We start from the raw sequence: 18,383 nt of genomic DNA, 5'->3' as shown, positions 1-18,383 counted from the left end.
CTTCAGGCCAAGGGTTCATACTACAAAAATCCTAGCATATGTTTTTTGTATCTATGGCCAACATGATTTCTCCTGTTTAATGAAGAATATTCTAACTTGGTGGACTTGGAGGACTCTGTAACTAGACTGCTTGGATTTGCATCTTGACACACCACTTCCTAGCTGCTGACTTTGGGCAAGTCACTAGCTATCTCTGGGCCTCAGTTTTCTCAATCTGTCAAATAGAAATATAGCACTTACCCCACAGGGGTGTTGTGAAGATTCATTGATATAAACCATATAAAAAGTACCTAGGCCTGGAACATAACGATGACTCTGTACCCTTTGGCTGTTGTTATTATTATCTCATTTTATACTTGCAGAAACCTCATGTTGTCAGTGCTATAATCGTATCCCTATTTTACAGATGAGAACACTGAAGCACAGGGAAGTTAAGTCTTGCCCAATGTGATCTGTGTAAAGTCCTTAGCTCAGGACCTGGCATATAGTAGGTGCTCAGTAAATATTAGTGTTTCATATTAATTATTATTAATAATTACATTCACTATCATAAATATTGTTATCAATAATGAACACAACCACAATTAAGAAGTAGCAGAGTCAAGACTAAAAGCCACATTCTCAGATTGCTAGCCTGTTAGTCTTCCCTCTGTAACCCAAAACCTCTATGTTTCTAGACTTTACACAGCTGTTAGGCCACCATTGTGGATTCTCCTTCCCTTCACCCCATACGACCTAAATATGCATGTTGTCACCCCCTGCCCACAAAGCCAAGGCCCCTGCCTTCTCCTTTATGTTCAGAATCACAGCCCTCCCTTTGGCTTCAGGTCTCCAGGGAGGCCTGTGTCCCATGGCTTCCAGAGGGAGAACAAACCCCTCTTGAAGAGGCTACTTCTCTCAGGCTCATTTTTTCTTCCTATAAGAGACAATTTTCTCTGGATCTTAGGGTGGGGCCAGGCTCCTTCAAGGCATTTCCTGCCCAGGAGTTTATATTTGGCCCCAGCAAAAGGAAAAGGAAGTAGGCAAGGGGGTGGGGTTGGGATGTAGAAGTGGTGGCACAAGGTCAAAATGGGTGCATGCCAAGACTTTGCAGGCCAAGAGAGGAAGCAGGAGATGGCGCATGTCCCTTCTTAAGTGGGCTTGGATGCCCTCATAGGAGCTTGGGATGGAAGAGCTGAGTATTCCTTGGTCAGAATGCCTGCACCCTCACGTAGAGGTTATTTTCCATTTTTATACCTCTGGGCCTTGGTTCCTGGTCCTGTGGCTTCTGCACTGGGGCAAGGTGTTCTTCTAGTCATCTAGTTGGCTGAGTTGCATGTGTGTCCTCAGTTCTGTGTCTCTGCTATAGTGATGCCAGAGGAATGGCTGGAGTCATAGGTCCACACACTGTTTAGTTGGAAAGCAGGACTTCCTGTCTGGGTGTTGCCTGAACATTTTGTAGCTCTGATTAAACTGCAGTTGGGATACTGAGACCAATAAGACCCAGTTGAACTCCAGTTGAATGGAGGAGATAGTCTCATGTGCTGCTGAGAAGGTAATGGAAATGTGTAGAAGGTCATTTAATTTAAATGAGCTATTGGGTGGTAGGGGGTTAGTGAGAGGTCAGGGAAGGAAGATTTCATAGGAAGCATCCATCCTGATGCATAATAGGAATTTGCAGCTTCAAGTCAGGCTGGGTCTAGAGTGTAGAAGGCCTCAAGTGCTAGGTGGAAGACAGTCTGGTGTCTACCCTGGGCTGTGGGCAGTGGGAAGCCTGCTAGGTTGCAGAGTAGGAGAGTGGCCTGGTCAAAGCTTGGCTCTTGTAAGAAGAAGCTGGCAGTACAACCTGTTGAAAGGAGAGACTAGAGCCTGGGAACTTGGAGGGCTTAAGTAATCCAGACATGAGAACCTAGAGCACTGTTGGGCGTGGGAAACCGTGACCACCTGATGGAAAAGTTTATAGAACTTGGTGACTAAATACATGAGCCAAGAAAGGACAGAATAGGATGACTAGTGTTTCAAACCTGGGTGTTTGGTGCCTTTGGAGGCAGGAAATCTGGAGAGAAAGCCAGGTTGGGAGGGGAAGATGAGTTTGGTCTTGGTCTTCACCGAAGACCCTCACTGGAGTCTCCCAGAAGAGAATGTGCAGGAGGAGGAAAGCTCCCTATACTGAACCAGCCACTGCTAATCACACACACCCTTGCTCTGGGTCTAGATTTGATGAGTGGCTATTAGAAGATGGGGAAATTGTAGCCCAGAGAGTGTTGGTGGCTTGTCCAAGGTCACCCAACAAGTTCCTAGTACAGTTGGGGCTAGAATGTAGTTCTCCTGGCCTTAAATCCAATAATCTTTCCACCCATACCATAATGGAGAGCAGTTTCCACTGGTCCAACATCTGCCCCAGACCAGTTAGGCTGGCAGTTCTTGCCTCCAGGCTGGGAACTGGAGGTGATGGAGTAGTACATGACTTATTAAAACACATGTCTTTCCTTGTCACCATGACCTTGTCAGAGCACTTGGGGACTGGGTTGGGGGCAGGATACCCTGGAGGCAAGAAAGCTAATGGAGTGACTGCAACAAAGAAGGTGACAGCTTTGACCTTCACTGTCACAGAGAAGCCCTGGGCTAAGCAAGAATGTCAGCTGCCTGCTTTAACCCTGCTGTATCAACTGCCAGTTCAGGAGACCACAGACTGGACCCAAATTTTCAAGCAGCCCCAGCAGACCAGAGGTCTGATTTAGCCACAAGGCCCTCATGAGACTCCCTTGCTTAAAGCTGCATACCAGATCTCCGGCTACAGCTTCTATGGGAAGAGGTGTATGGTTGGGGTTTCATGCATGACTTCCATATTTATAAAAACTCCAAACTAGAACTGCCACCTGTCCATGGCTGACCCAACTCTGCCTACGAAGGATTAACAGGGTCCACAGACCAGGGACGCCACTGAATCATGTATCCATTATTTGCCTCATCCCTCAGGATATCCCCAAGGAAGGATGGGAATACCTGGAAGTGCTAGAGGATCCCAGGTAAGGTGGAGCTGACCCTCATAGTTTCACACTTCAGGTCTGGAGTCAACCGTTCTTTTGTTGTGGGGACTGTCCTGTGTGGTGTAGCATGTTTAGCAGCATCCCTGGCCTTTACTCAATAGATGCCAATAACATCCCTCCCCAGTTGTGATGGCCAAAAATGTTTCTAGATATTTCCATAGGTCCCCTGGGGCATAACATTGTCTCTGGTTGAGAATCCCTGAGGCCTAATGGCTTTGGTGTAGACATGGAGTGTTAAGGAGAAAGGGGTATTAGAATGGAGAGCCACACATGTGAGCTTGCCACTAGCCAGCAAGATTCAGTGGCTTCACTAATGTTGCTACCCAGTCCCATGGTATTGTCCCTTCCTGGGCTGTGTGCCTTGGTGGTGCCTCAGTTCTGACAGGGAGACTCCAAAAGTGTTGCATGTATGGGCGCAGGAGCTTGGCAGCCAGCTGTAGCTCTGGCTGAGATTGAGGCTGGCAGCCAAACAGGTGCAGTAGGGGCCCCGAGTTCTGCTTGTGACCTAACAAGCCAGAGGCCAGCCAGTGACTAGTACAGCCAAGCTAGCTGCTTGAAATCCAACAGCCCTTACCATGGCACCCCTCCTGTGAGGTTTAGAATGTGGGATGAGAGCTATTTTGGTCTTGTCTCTTTTCCTCCATTTGTGTCCCTCCCCTGTAAGAATCTAGTAAGAATTGTAATTACAGCTAAGAGCTGTAGCAGCTCTAGTAGCAGGGAGACAACGAGTGTACCCAGTCTCCTAGTGGACAGGGTATTGCAGACTCCCCTGAATCTCCCTCCCAAGGTCAGGAAGGGGGAAATCTTGGCAGTCTTCAAATTCATGATAGCTGTTATTATGAGCCCTTGTGAAGGCTCCCCTCCCACTGTCCCTCAGGGAGAGAGGGGGCATAGCCAGACAGTCACCTGTTGCAGCATTTGTGAAAATTTGAATGAAGATCCACTTCTGAGGGATCCAGGGATCAAGACTGGGTGGGCATACTTCTTGTGGCCTGGGCTACTTAGATGTATCCTTATGAGAGGGTGAAAGGAGCTGGTAATAGCTGCCTGGGGCCAACTGAGATCCAAGCCATCTGCCACAAAGCCAACATCTCTTCATTAAGCAGGATCCCCCTCTAGTAATGGAGATGGGCAAAGAAAAAGGGCCTGCATCAACCAAGAGAAACGATCTGAGAAGCCTTTTGCCAGGACCTAGCAGCAGGGCCTGGAGTGGTAGGGGGCTCCTCTGCCTACCTTGAATACCAGCTTGATCTCACAAAGTCCACCTTAGACACTTGGGTCATCACACAGTGGCATCCCAGATCTTTCTCCACTCCCTCATAATGGTGGCTTTTCCTCCTGTGCTCACTAAAGGTGAGAAAGACCATGATGATGCCAGACCTTATTTTGGAGACACTCCTCCTATGGTGAGGGCCATGAAGAAGATGCCTTTCCAAATAGGAAACAAAGTAAGGTAAAGGAAATCAACACAATTGCTGGTCCTCTGTTTGAATAAATTACCTTCACATATACCCATAGGTTTGCCCTCCCCTGTCTTACCATAAGCTCATTGCTTTCTTGCTCCTTCACTCTGGCTGAGAGAACATGGACCAGTGATTAGAATGGGCCTGAGTCTGGCCTCTGGCTAGAATCTTTCCAGAGACCTATGCTGTGGCTTTTTAGCTGGCCATGTTTGTTTAAGGCCTACACTTTATATTGCCTACACTTTAGAATCATCTAGAAATCTCTCAAAAACAAATGAAAACTAACCACCCCTGTTCCCAGAGATTCTAATTTAATTTGGTCATGATGGGGGCTCAGGCACTGGAATTTTTAAAAGATCCCAGATTATAATGTGCAGTCCGAGTTGAGAGAGTACTGCTTCAGCAGGACAAGGATCCTTTGATGTGGGGCCTCTGTGACATCCACCCATTGCTTATCCTGGGCCCTGAGTCTTACCTGGTACCTATGTCTGAGCTGGCTTTTGGGTTGGGGAAGCGCAGGCAGAAGTGGGGTTCAAGTGGCTCTCTCACGGCCCAGAGTGACCACAATGCTAAAGTCCCCCAAGTGTGGTATGAAGAGGGTCAGGTTGGTGATATCGGCTGGGTGCAGCCTGACCTCCCTCAGCTTAGTTGCCAGTTGCCTTTTCTTTTTCTCCTAGCTCATTCTTACTGTTTTAAAACTAGGACACAATCTGAACTGAGCCTTAGAGACTGAATGTGTGAATACCAAGTTCAAGTAGTCTTATTTTAAGTTTTTATTTAAATTACAGTTAGTTAACATATAGTGTAATATTAGTTTCAGGAGAGAGAGGCCAAGTTCAAGTAGCCTTAACAAAAGTAGCACTAATGATAGCTTTCATATAGTCACTTTCAAAACCAGGCAAAAGCTGAGCAAATCCACACAGTAGCTGTGGAGGTAAGCAGGAAAGTTGTTAGTCCTTGCTGTATAGATCAAAATCCAAAGCTTACGGAATGAAGCAAGTTGCCTAAAATGACTTAGGCAGCAGGTAGGGGAGCCAGCTTGATTGTAAAAAGCTCTTTCTTCAACTCAGTTATCATCTTTGAGCATTATTGCATTTCCTCAGTGGGGATGTTGCTGCCCCTTTCCCGAGAGCATAAACTCTACTCTTGTTCATATAGCATTTCTCAAGAAGAAAAGCCCTGCTTTTCTCCTCATTCCATCCTTCTCTGGATAGAAAAAAAAAACGCTGTGCTAAGAGGATCCCTGGTGCATGGCCTATATTAGTAGGTGCATATCCTGTCATTGGCCTCTGAAATCATCCATTGCTGCTCAGCAATGTTTCTTTGACACTCCCTCCAGGAGACTCGTGGGTATGGCCTTGAAGCCCGATCTGATGTTGGAGCTTTCGAGTATGCCCTTTTCCCAAACTTTTATGGCTCAGATCAGCTGGGACCCTCCCCAGGGAAAGAGTCTGGGCTTAAATCTCAGTGGAAACCTGGGGCGCCTTGGGTGGCTCGGTTGAGCGTCCAATTTTGGCTCAGGTCATTATCTCACAGTTCCTGAGCTTGAGCCCTGGATCGGGCTCTGTGCTGACATCTCAGGCTGCTTCGGATTTTGTGTCTCCTTCTCTCTCTGCCCCTCCCCTGATCATGCTCTGTCTCTGTCTTTGTCTCTCAAAAATAAATAAACATTAAATTTTTTTTTAAAAAAAATCTCAGTGAAATCCAGCTTGTGCCAGATGAGTGACATCCCTGACCTGTCCCAGCATATCAACCTAGCCTTGACCAGAGCATGGCCTGCAGAATATAGTGAAACCGCTGAAATCTGCACATCTGGACATAGAAACAGGACTAGGGGTCACAGACATTCCCACGTCACTTGCCTCAGCTTGCCTAGTGTTACTCTCCCCACGAGGCATGTAAGGCAGTCCTCAGTCCAGGACACCTGGGCCCCAACCTCAGGTGAGTGGACTCTACTGGGAGTGAGTGGTCACTCCTGGCCCCAGCCTCGACAGGCTGGGATATGTGGGAGGGATGAAAGCAAAGCACTTTAGCTCAGCCCTTAATCACCAAGACATATATCTTTGCTCCATTTGGGAGGGAGCCCCAGGGCCTCCCAGCCCTCCATGAGGTGGTATATTGTTAGGAGCCAGTGTCCCTGACATCCTGTTGGGTACTAACCCATTACATTCTCCAGATTCCTGCCAGGGAGTACTTTCTGGGGATTCATCCCATAACCCTGCTTCAAACTACTGGATCCTTTGTCTTTTGGAGCTATTGTGGCCTCTTTGCAACTTCTGCCTCCTAACTAACCTCACTTCCTGGAGCCATTTGGCTGCAATTTTGACAGTGATGTGGATGCAGCCACTTTCTTTTTGTTTTGTTATGTTTTGTTTTTATTTTTTTAATATCAAATTTATTGTTAAATTGGTTTCCATACAACACCCAGTGCTCATCCCCAAAAGGTGCCCTCCTCAATATCCATCACCCACCCTCCCCTCCCTCCCACCTCCCCATCTACCCTCAGTTTGTTCTCAGTTTTTAAGAGTCTCTTATGCTTTGGCTCTCTCCCTCTCTAACCTTTTTTTTTTTCTTTCCTTCCCCTTCCCCCTGGACTTCTGTTAAGTTTCTCAGGATCCACATAAGAGTGAAACCATATGGTATCTGTCTTTCTCTGTATGACTTATTTCACTTAGCATAACACTCTCCAGTTCCATCCACGTTGCTACAAAAGGCCAGATTTCACTCTTTCTCATTGCCAAGTAGTATTCCATTGTGTATATAAACCACAATTTCTTTATCCATTCATCCGTTGATGGACATTTAGGCTCTTTCCATAACTTGGCTATTGCTGAGAGTGCTGCTATAAACATTGGGGTACAAGTGTCCCTATGCATCAGTCCTCCTGTATCCCTTGGGTAAATTCCTAGCAGTGCTATTGCTGGGTCATAGGGTAGATCTATTTTTATTTTTTTGAGGAACCTCCACACTGTTTTCCAGAGTGGCTGCACCAGTATGCATTCCCACCAACAGTGCAAGAGGGTTCCTGTTTCTCCACATCCTCTCCAGCATCTATAGTCTCCTGATTTGTTCATTTTGGCCACTCTGACTGGCTTGAGGTGATATCTGAGTGTGGTTTTGATTTGTATTTCCCTGATGAGGAGCGACGTTGAGCATCTTTTCATGTGCCCGTTGGCTATGTGGATGTCTTCTTTAGAGAAGTGTCTATTCATGTTTTCTGCCCATTTCTTCACTGGATTATTTGTTTTCCGGGTGTGGAGTTTGGTGAGCTCTTTATAGATTTTGGATACTAGCCCTTTGTCCGATATGTCATTTGCAAATATCCTTTCCCATTCCGTTGGTTGCCTTTTAGTTTTGTTGGTTGTTTCCTTTGCTGTGCAGAAGCTTTTTATCTTCATAAGGTCCCAATAGTTCATTTTTGCTTTTAATTCCCTTGCCTTTGGAGATGTGTCAAGTAAGAATTGCTGTGGCTGAGGTCAGAGAGGTTTTTCCCTGCTTTCTCTAGGATTTTGATGGTTTCCTGTCTCACATTCAGGTCCTTCATCCATTTTGAGTTTGTTTTTGTGAATGGTGTAAGAAAGTGGTCTAGTTTCATCCTTCTGCATGTTGCTGTCCAGTTCTCCCAGCACCATTTGTTAAAGAGACTGTCTTTTTTCCATTGGATATTCTTTCCTGCTTTGTCAAAGATTAGTTGGCCATACTTTTGTGAGTCTAGTTTGGGGGTTTCTATTCTATTCCATTGGTCTATGTGTCTGTTTTTGTGCCAATTCCATGCTGTCTTGATGATTACAGCTTTGTAGTAGAGGCTAAAGGCTGGGATTGTGATGCCTCCTGCTTTGGTCTTCTTCAAAATTACTTTGGCTATTTGGGGCCTTTTGTGGTTCCATACAAATTTTAAGATTGCTTGTTCTAGCTTCGAGAAGAATGCTGGTGAAATTTTGATTGGGATTGCATTGAATGTGTAGATAGCTTTGGGTAGTATTGACATTTTAACAATATTTATTCTTCCAATCCATGAGCACAGAATGTTTTTCCATTTCTTTATATCTTCTTCAATTTCCTTCATAAGCTTTCTATAGTTTTCAGCATACAGATCTTTTACATCTTTGGTTAGGTTTATTCCTAGGTATTTTATGCTTCTTGGTGCAATTGTGAATGGGATCAGTTTCTTTCTTTGTCTTTCTGTTGCTTCATTGTTAGTGTATAAGAATGCAACTGATTTCTGTACATTGATTTTGTATCCTGCGACTTTGCTAAATTCATGTATCAGTTCTAGCAGACTTTTGGTGGAGTCAATTGGATTTTCCATGTATAATATCATGTCATCTGCAAAGAGTGAAAGCTTGAAATCATCTTTGCCAATTTTGATGCCTTTGATTTCCTTTTGTTGTGTGATTGCTGATGCTAGAACTTCCAACACTATGTTAAACAACAGCGGTGAGAGTGGACATCCCTGTCGAGTTCCTGATCTCAGGGAGAAAGCTCTCAGTTTTTCCCCATTGAGGATGATGTTAGCTGTGGGCTTTTCATAAATGGCTTTTATGATGTTTAAGTACGTTCCTTCTCTCCCAACTTTCTTGAGGGTTTTTATTAAGAAAGGATGCTGATTTTGTCAAATGCTTTTTCTGCATTGATTGACAGGATCATATGGTTCTTTTCTTTTCTTTTATTAATGTGATGTATCACATTGATTGATTTGCGAATGTTGAACCAGCCCTGCAGCCCAGGAATGAATCCCACTTGATCATGGTGAATAATTCTTTTTATATGCTGTTGAATTCAATTTGCTAGTATCTTATTGAGAATTTTTACATCCATATTCATCAGGGATATTGGCCTGTGGTTCTCTTTTTTTACCGGGTCTCTGTCTGGTTTAGGAATCAAAGTAATGCTGGTTTCATAGAATGAGTCTGGAAGTTTTCCTTCCCTTTCTATTTCTTGGAATAGCTTGAGAAGGATAGGTATTATTTCTGCTTTAAATGTCTGGTAGAATTTCCCTGGGAAGCCATCCTGGACTGGTCCTGGACTGGTCCTGGACTCTTATTTGCTGGGAGATTTTTGAAAACTGATTCAATTTCTTCGCTGGTTATGCATCTGTTCAAGCTTTCTATTTCTTCCTGTTTGAGTTTTGGGAGTGTGTGGGTGTTTAGGAATTTGTCCATTTCTTCCAGGTTGTCCAGATTGTTGGCATATAATTTTTCATAGTATTCCCTGATAATGGCTTGTATTTCTGAGGGATTGGTTGTAATAATTCCATTTTCATTCATGATTTTATCTATTTGGGCCATCTCCCTTTTCTTCTTGAGAAGCCTGGCTAGAGGTTTATCAATTTTGTATATTTTTTCAAAAAAACAACTCTTGGTTTCTTTGATCTGCTCTACAGTTTTTTTTTTTTTAGATTCTATTTTGTTTATTTCTACTCTGATCTTTATTATTTCTCTTCTTCTGCTGGGTTTGGGGTGTCTTTGCTGTTCTGCTTCTATTTCCTTTAGGTGTGCTGTTAGATTTTGTATTTGGGATTTTTCTTGTTTCTTGAGATAGGCCTGGATTGTAATGTATTTTCCTCTCAGGACTGCCTTCACTGGGATGTAGCCACTTTCTAGACCCAGAAGGGAATGCTAGCTGGGCCTCTTTCTCCTGTTTGTCGTTCTTTCTTGGGACCCTTCAGTTAGTTGGGAGTACTTGTACTATGTGTCAAGGATATTTTTCCCCTCTCCAGGATTTTATTTAATGCTCTCAGTAGCTATTACAGGTAGACACAATTGCACCCATTTTACAGTGGGGGAAACTGAGTCTTACAGAGGTTAAACAACTTGCCAAGGTCCGAGAGCTAGTGACTGACAGCACTAGGATTTCAAATCAAGCTTGTAACTCCACTACATCAGGAGGTCAAAAAAAATTTTGGGGACCTGGAGTTTGTTCCTTTGAGTCTAAGCCCTTTGTTTACCTGGCCTCTGAGGGCAAGTGGCATAATGAAATGGGAAAGAGAGAGCTGTAAAGGAAATTAAAAGGTCAGGGTCTCACATGAAAAGACATTTCTCCAAAGAAGACATACAGATGGCCAACAGATGCATGAAAATATGCTCATCATCACTTACTATCAGGGAAATACAAATCAAAACTATAATGAGATATCACCTCACACTGGTCAGAATGGCTAAAATCAACAACATCAGAAACAACAGGTGTTGGTGAGGATGTGGAGAAAGAAGGACCCTCGTGCAGTGTTGGAATGCAGCTACTGGTGCAGCCACTCCGGAAAACCATATGAAGTTTCCTCAAAAAGTTAGAAATAGAACTACCCCATGATCCAGCAAATGCACTACTATTTACCCAAAGAATACAAAAACACTAATTCAAAAGAATATGTGCACCCCTCTGTTTATGGCAGCATTGTTTATAATAGCCAAGATAATGGAAGTATCCCATGTTCATCAATCGATGAATGGGTAAAGATGTGGTGGTGTGTGTGTGTGTGTGTGTATGTGTGTATAGCGCACACACATACACACACACACAATGGAATATTAGTGATCAAAAAGAATGAAATCTTACCATTTGCAATGACATGGATGGAGCTGGAGAGCATTATGCTAAACAAAATAAGTCAGATAAAGACAAATACCATATGATTTCACTCATATGTGGAAGTTAGGAAACAACAAAGGAGCAAAGGGAAAGAGAGAGAAAGTGCAAGAGAGCATGCACACAAGAAATAGACTCTTAAAATACAGAGAACAAACTGATGGTTACCAGAGGGGAGTTGGTCAGGGGATGGGTGAAATAAGGGGTGGGGATTAAGGAGTGTATTTGTGATGAGCACCAGGTGATGTATGGAATTGTTGACTCATCATATTGTACACCTGAAACTAAAATAACACTGTATGTTAAGTAACTGGAATTAAAACAAAAACTTAAAAAAAAATAAAAGATTAGGATCATAGTCTCAGCTGTGACATGTAACTCTGTGGGAATTGGGAAAGTTCCTCGGGACTCAATATGCCCCATATTATAGATTTTTAAAAGTGCTGACGTGGAAACCCCCACCATAGACCAATTAAATCAGCCTCTGAGGATGGGATCCCAGGGAATTGGTCTTTTTTAAGCTTCCTAGCTGATTTTAACGTGCATCCCAGGGTGAAAATCCTTCAGCTAGGAATATAGGCCAGTGCTTCTCAAACTTTAATGTGCATGCAAATAAACTCAGGATGTAGTTAAATATAGATTCTGATTCAGTAGGTCTGGAATTCTGCGTTTCTAACAAGCTCCCTGGTGATGCTGATGCTGCTGGTCCAGAGATCACAGAGTAGTAGCGGGATAGAGGGCTCTAGGTAAAAGCAAAAGAACTTGGTGCCCACTCAGGTGCGCTGGTTTCCTTCCCACCAACCCTGGCTAGGGCCAATGCCTAGCGTTAGAGGAGCAGGCGGCTCACCACTCTCCTGTGGGCTCTGCCTCTGTGGCTCTGGTAGATGGTGCATATGTGTAAGATGCGGGACTTTTGGGGCGCCTGGGTGGCTCAGTCGGTTAAGCGTCCGACTTCGGCTCAGGTCACGATCTTGTGGTCCGTGAGTTCGAGCCCCACGTCGGGCTCTGGGCTGATGGCTCAGAGCCTGGAGCCTGCTTCCGATTCTGTGTCTCCCTCTCTCTCTGCCTCTCCCCCGTTCATGCTCTGTCTCTCTCTGTCTCAAAAATAATAAAATAAACATTAAAAAAATGAGTTTTAAGATGCGGGACTTTCTTACTACACTCTCTCAACTTCTTCAGGCTTAAGAAGCACCTCAGGACTAATGGGCAGGCAGGTACCTCTCTCCTTCCCTTTCCTCTTTGTTCTGCCTGTAGCCACGAATGGCTAAGGGCTGCAGTGGACTTCAAGGGTGTGTTCTTGGCATGCAGGCCTAACCCTGGGGATTAGCTTTCCTACCTGGGGTGGCCATAGCAGACTCATGGCCCTTTAAGGGTCACTATTTCTTTCTGTGCCTGTTCCTGCCTTTCTGGGAACTATCAGGTCCTTTCTTTGGTACCTTCTCTTCATCCTAATCATGGGAAAGCAGAGCTGGCTGCTAGGAGGGGCTCTGAGGATGGAGAAGGGCCTTCTCCTGGGGGTGTGGTAGGATCAGGAGACAGGGAGGTGGTAGTGGCAGCTGGCTAAGCTGTTTTAGCAGCAAAACCAGGTACCTCGGATGCTTCCTGGGCTGGTGTGAGGTCCCTTCCAACAGCTCTTACCACAGTTCCCCCACACCACCAATTGCCTGGAGACCTGTATCCTCTGTTAGGCCTGCACTGCACCCTGTCAGAGGGTCTGAGGTACTGTTAGCTAAGCTCTGTGGGAACAAACACTTTCCAGTACCTCTCTGAAGTCTGGATGATTCCTAGATCTTTATCATAGGTTAGAAAGTTGCAGTAACAAGAAACATGGACACATACACACACCATTCAAGTGCTGCACAGACTGAGGGGGCCTATAGGGGGTGTGTGTACAGGTGCACCATCTCATACCAATCTTCACGGATCACGGACATGAGCAAACTTGGCTACAGCTATGTGCTGAGGCAGATGCTGGGGTGGCACTGACCTGATGCACTCACTCTGGGAAATGCCCAGATGTCATCTCCGCCCCACTCCTGTTTGCCCCAAAAGCCTTCAGGGGCTCCAGGGGCTCCAGAACCTTCTCTTCTCCCCCCTCAAATCCTCATCAGTTTGTGGCCCTTGAGAAGCCTATTGTTTTTTCTCATCAACTTCGATCTTCCTGTATTCTTCCCTCTGTTGTCTACCTACCCGCATCCTCTGAAATGTTGTTTTGTCTTTTAACTTCTCAGTCTCAGCTGCCAGGATCTCATCCTGGATTTTCCTGTAGAAGAGCACTGGAAAGAAAGAGCTCTTCCTGTCTCGGAAAAACCCCACCAGTCTCCTCGGAGTTGCCTGGAGACAAGCGCTAAGGAAGTCAAGGAGATGTTGGGAGTATGACTCTGTGGCCAGAGCAGCTCTGCTGAGCACCAGCCTACCCCACCCTCCAACCCCACAGTGCCTTGTCCTATAGTCCCAGCCCCACTGCTCCCTGGCAGTGCTTGGGGTAGGAAACAGATGGCTGCCTGGGTAGTCCCAGGCATTGCTGCTGGCACTCAGCCTATCCTTGCCAGGAGGGCCTCCTTTAGTCCAGCTGCATGTCTCCACTGAGGCTGGCAGAGGTGCTGGGCACTCCCAGAGCAGAGGTGGGAGGCTAACCCAGCCAATGTCCTCCAAGATTCCCAAAGGTACCACTGTGTCATCATGACAGTCAGCACTGGATTATGCCACATAGATCTAGCCACAAGGGAGAGCTGGAGCAGTCTTGGGAGGTTCCCTGGGAAAGGAGGGCTGTAAATCCATGAGTGATGGGGAAGAGTAAGCACTGGGGAAGCTGCCATGTCAGAAAGGTAGGGGCCCTGAGTGGGAGGGAGACTGAGTTTTAACTCTGGCCCCAGCACTGCTCCCTTGGTCAGCTGTGAGACTGTGGATGACTTTTTCCTTTCTGAACCTGTCTGGAGATCTATAAAATGTAGATAGTAAAACCTCTTTCACAGCTTATTGTGTGTGTTAAGTGAGATTTCGTTATCAAAGTGCTAGGGAATGTGAGGTATGATGGTGGGAAAAAGAATGATAATCGTTGAACATTTTGTATCCCTAGCTGGACTAGGATGGTCTACCCAGGGTCATGGAAGGGGATGTCGCCCTGAAGAAGGGGAAGGTGAAGACACAGCTATGGCTTCCTCCCCCAGCAGTACTCCTTGACTTCAGACTTTCCTGAGAGTTGCTCCTGCTCGTGGGTTCTGTTCTTGGGCAGGGGCAGGAGAGCAAGAGGGGTATTGAGACAAGCAGGGGAATGAGGCTCAAGAATGGCCTCACAGGACATACAGAGGGTAGGGTATGGGGAACAGGGAAAACTCTTGCTGGTTGTGATATGGAACAAATAAGCCAGCCCCCTCCTTGCTTTTCTTGCCATTTCCAGATCATGGGAACTAGAGGTGCTTGTCTGCTGGAAATAAGGCAGCATACACCCAGGATGGCTCAGTGCCAGCACCCACCTAGACCCATTTCTCTCCTTCTGTTCCGTTTTAGAAGTTGAGGCCAAAAGAGCATGCAAGTGGCTCCGAGCAACAGGATTCCCTCAATATGCTCAGCTTTTTGAAGGTAAGGATACTCAGCTGCTCCCCCTCCTTTACCCCAAAACTTGCCATATCCCTCTGTTTCTCATCTGTAAAATGGTGCCAATCAGATCCTTTCTCCAACCACACAGGAAGCTGTGGACCTTGGCCCTCCTCCTACAGTTACATCATCATGTCTACTGGGTCACTTCGGCTCTCATAAGTTCTGGTGTCACCCATGTTTTGACCAGGGCCCCTGCACTGTACCAGTTCTGAGGATGCCACTGGCATAGATGCAATGTGGAGGGTGCATCCTGGTGTCCCCGACCTCATCTCCACTTCCCCATGGCCTCATTTCTCTGTTTCCTTCATTTTTCTGTTTTTCTTTAGTGTTGTCTATACTTTCTATTTCTGCTTTCCTTCTTCTTCTCACACTCCCCACTGTACTCTGCCTTCAACCCCACCTTGCCAATAAAACAATCCTTGTCCAGGTCACCATTGACCTCCATGTGATCAAGTTCACTAGTCACTTCCCAGTCCTTACTTAATCTCTCAATAGCATTCAGTGCCGCTGGCCACTCACTTCGGCTTCTAGAACACTCACCTGTCTTTGCTGTCTCTCTAGATGCTGCTCTTAGTCTTCTTATAGAGGACTCTGCTTTCTCTAACTGATATCTAAATGTTGGAGTGTCCCAAAGCTCAATCTTGGTCCCTCTTCCCTCTCAACATTTCTTTCCCAGGAGATCTTTCTCCAAGTACCATCTATATTCTGGTAACTCTCAAATATTTCTGTCAGACCTCATTCCCAAGCTCAAGATTCATCTTTTCAGCCAGCAGTTAAGTATCTCCTTGGATGTCTGACAGACATCTCAAATGTAACAGGTCTAAATTCCAACTCCTGAGAGCACCGCTGTCCACTCAAGCCCTGCATCCAGAAATCACCCTTGATTCCTCTTTTCTTTCATATTCTATATCTAATCCTTCAGCAAGTCCCTCCTCCCTCCACGGTATGTCTCGGATCAGTCTAGTTCCTGCCATCTTTACTGCCGCATCCTGTGTGACCTGCCATCACTGCTCACCTGCCAAAGTGCACCAGCCTTCTTCCTTTGCTACCTCCTCTATTCCTTTTGAGAAAAAAATTTAAGTTTGTTTGTTTAGAGACAGAGAGAGCAAGAGCAGGGGAGGGGAAGAGAGAGAATCCTAAGCAGGCTCTGCGCTGTTGGCACAGAGCCCAACATGGGGCTTGAACTCATGAACTGTGAAATCATGACCTGAGCCGAAACCAAAAGTTGGCAGCTTAACCTACTGAGCCACTCAGGTGTCCCCTTTCTCTTCTCTGCAATGCACAGAAGCCAGAAGGACCTTGTGAGCCTTGGGCCTCACTTTGTCACTTCTGTGCTCTGTCACTCCTCTGATGGTTTCCCAGCACACTCAGAATGAGGCAAGCTCACATGTTTTATTATGACTGACAAGACTACATCACTCAACTGCCATTTACTCCTCTTCCCTTTTCTCACTACATTCCAGGCTCCTTTCTTGCTCACTTGCTCACCATGTTTTTTCCTCACTCAACACCTTAATGTTGGTCCTGCCTGGAGCCCTCTTCCCAGGCTCTTGGCATGACCAGCCTCCTCTTGTTCTTCAGGATTCAGTTCAGAGGTCACCTCAGAAAGGCCTCTGTTGACCACCTCTCTATGAGTAGCCCCCACCCCTTCAGCCTCTCCTTACCCCATCACCCTGTCTAATGTCTTTCATGGCATTCAGAGCCATATTATCTTGTTTCACACATTGCTTATTGTCTGTTGTCCCCATTAGAGTGTAAACTCCGTGAAGGCAGGATCATTTTTATCTCGTTTGCTGTTGTAGCCCCAGCATCTGGCACCAAGTAGATGCATGATTAATATTAGTTAAATGAATAAATGGGCTTGCTTTACCAGTAAGACAGAGAGAGGTATGGGATTTCCTGGATGCTCTGTCCTCTTACTGCACCTTCTTCTCTCTCCTCTCCTTCCTAAATCCCAAGGAGTGGGCTCCCCTGCTTTGAGCAGTAAGAGGAAATGAGGTGGGGTTTAGTTGCACACTGTCCTTTCTGTCTTCACTCTCTTCCTGATCCCCCCAGTTCATCTTGGGGCAGGGAGGAGTTTCCTTGTCTTAGTACCCAGGATTCAAAGGGGACTGGGCGAGCCCAGCTTGGCTCCTGGCAGCCACCCAAGGCCTCAGGCCTGCCATCTCCCATGGACCTGTATTATTGTTGGGTCCTCTTATCCAGCTCAACCCTCCTTTCCTTCAACCCTGAACTTGTCCCCAATGGTCAGCCTGAGTTCCCTGGGCCCCTTCTTTACTCCAGGCTTGCTCCTTTTGCTCAGCTTTTGCTTTCCTGCCTCCTCCCTTCCCTGCCCCTCCTTTGCAACTCAAGGGCTGCTGGCACTGAGTTTCTGACCATACCACCCTCAACTCATCTTGGCTTTTCTCTGCCGTACAGAAGGTCTGTTTCCCCTGGATATTGGCTCTGTGAAGAAGGACCACGGTTTTCTGGACGAGGACTCTTTGGGGGCCCTGTGCAGGTAGGGAGCACTAAGGGCCAGGCCTGGGAGGTCAGGGCCTTGCTTGGAGCTTCTTCATGGAAAGAAACAATCCCTGTCCCCTCTAACAGAGGAGGAGCCCAACCTGTAACAAAGCTCATCTGGTACAGTCACACTGCTCACTCTGTCTTCTGTGTCTGTGACACCTCACCACCCAGGCACTCTAGCTGGAAAGTCAAAATCTGGTGTTGATTCTTTTCTCCCTTCAGTTAGATTCCCGAGACATTCTTCTGATTTTCCCCTTCTCTGCTTACACTGGTTTGGGCCTTGTTTGAGGCCAAACCATGACTTTTTGAATCCATTACAGTAGCCAACTAACTGGCCTTCCTGCCATGTCCCTCTGCACCTTGATCCAGCCTCTTTACAGCCACTAGATTCAGTTTCCAAGCAGGAACTCCTCTGCTTAGAGTGTGTAACTGCCTGCAAAGAAAAGTGAAGCTTTTTTAGCATGAGGCACCTTTGCAGTATGGCTTTGACAGACCTTATCAGCCTCAATCTCCTCTGTCACACCAGTACTGGTCAGTTTACTCTTTCCCTCTCTACCTTGTCACAGCCTCTTGTGGAAGCCCAGGATAAGAGTCCCTGTTTTTTTTCCCTTCCAGAAACCCATTTCTGACCACCAGGAAGCCTTCTCTGACCACCCACCCCCTCTTCATGGAAGTTCCTTGTCCCACTCTCTGTGTGCCTGTTGTGTCTTCTGTCTAAGTTCCTGAACTTGTGCTGTCTCTCTAGTGGTTTATTACACATATGTAAGCTTCCAGAGGACAGAAGCCATAATTTTCCTAGCATTGTGTCTGGCACTGAAACCTTCATGAGCACTGGATCTTGGGAGAGGTTTTGATAGCTTGAGCATGTAGAGTAGTGGATGGCATCATGGGACTGTTTCAATAGATTATGCCCTGCAAACTTGGGTTGGGACCCTTGGGTGAACACTGCTTCATTTCCTTATAGAAAGCTGATGACCTTGAACAATTGTGCCTCGATGAAACTGGAAGTTAATTTTCAATGCAAGCAGGTGAGTCATGGCAAGGGTGGGGTCTGGGGTCTTGTGGCACCGTGGGGAACCCAGGATATACACAGACCATTTGCAAAACTAGATCCAGTGTCCTGGGTGTCTGGGATGTACAGAGCAGTGCCTTGCCCTAACCTGAGAGTGAGGTATAGGGGGCTCTTATGAGCCTGATGGGT

The 18,383-nt window shown here is 46.1% G+C and overlaps 1 protein-coding gene across 5 annotated transcripts in view; it reads left to right on the top strand.

The window, feature by feature from the left end:
• STARD8 (StAR related lipid transfer domain containing 8) overlaps positions 1-18,383 on the top strand; it is an 84,721-nt gene that overhangs the window by 56,384 nt on the left and 9,954 nt on the right. For 2 of the 5 annotated variants that reach the window (XM_019428589.2, XM_019428590.2), the window contains 4 exons: positions 6,191-6,433; positions 14,588-14,659; positions 17,096-17,177; positions 18,147-18,210. In XM_019428589.2, coding sequence (XP_019284134.2) covers positions 6,191-6,433; positions 14,588-14,659; positions 17,096-17,177; positions 18,147-18,210 — 461 coding nt within the window. Of the gene's footprint in view, positions 1-6,190; positions 6,434-14,587; positions 14,660-17,095; positions 17,178-18,146; positions 18,211-18,383 lie in introns of those variants that run through there. The other 3 variants (XM_019428591.2, XM_019428594.2, XM_019428593.2) reach the window with 3 other exon arrangements.

The sequence above is a fragment of the Panthera pardus genome, unplaced genomic scaffold (genome assembly GCF_024362965.1).
Source record: "Panthera pardus isolate Hobbes unplaced genomic scaffold, ASM2436296v1 HiC_scaffold_27, whole genome shotgun sequence".
Lineage (NCBI taxonomy): Eukaryota > Metazoa > Chordata > Mammalia > Carnivora > Felidae > Panthera > Panthera pardus.
Note: the sequence above shows the minus strand (reverse complement) of the source record. Positions and strands in the feature narration are given on the sequence as shown.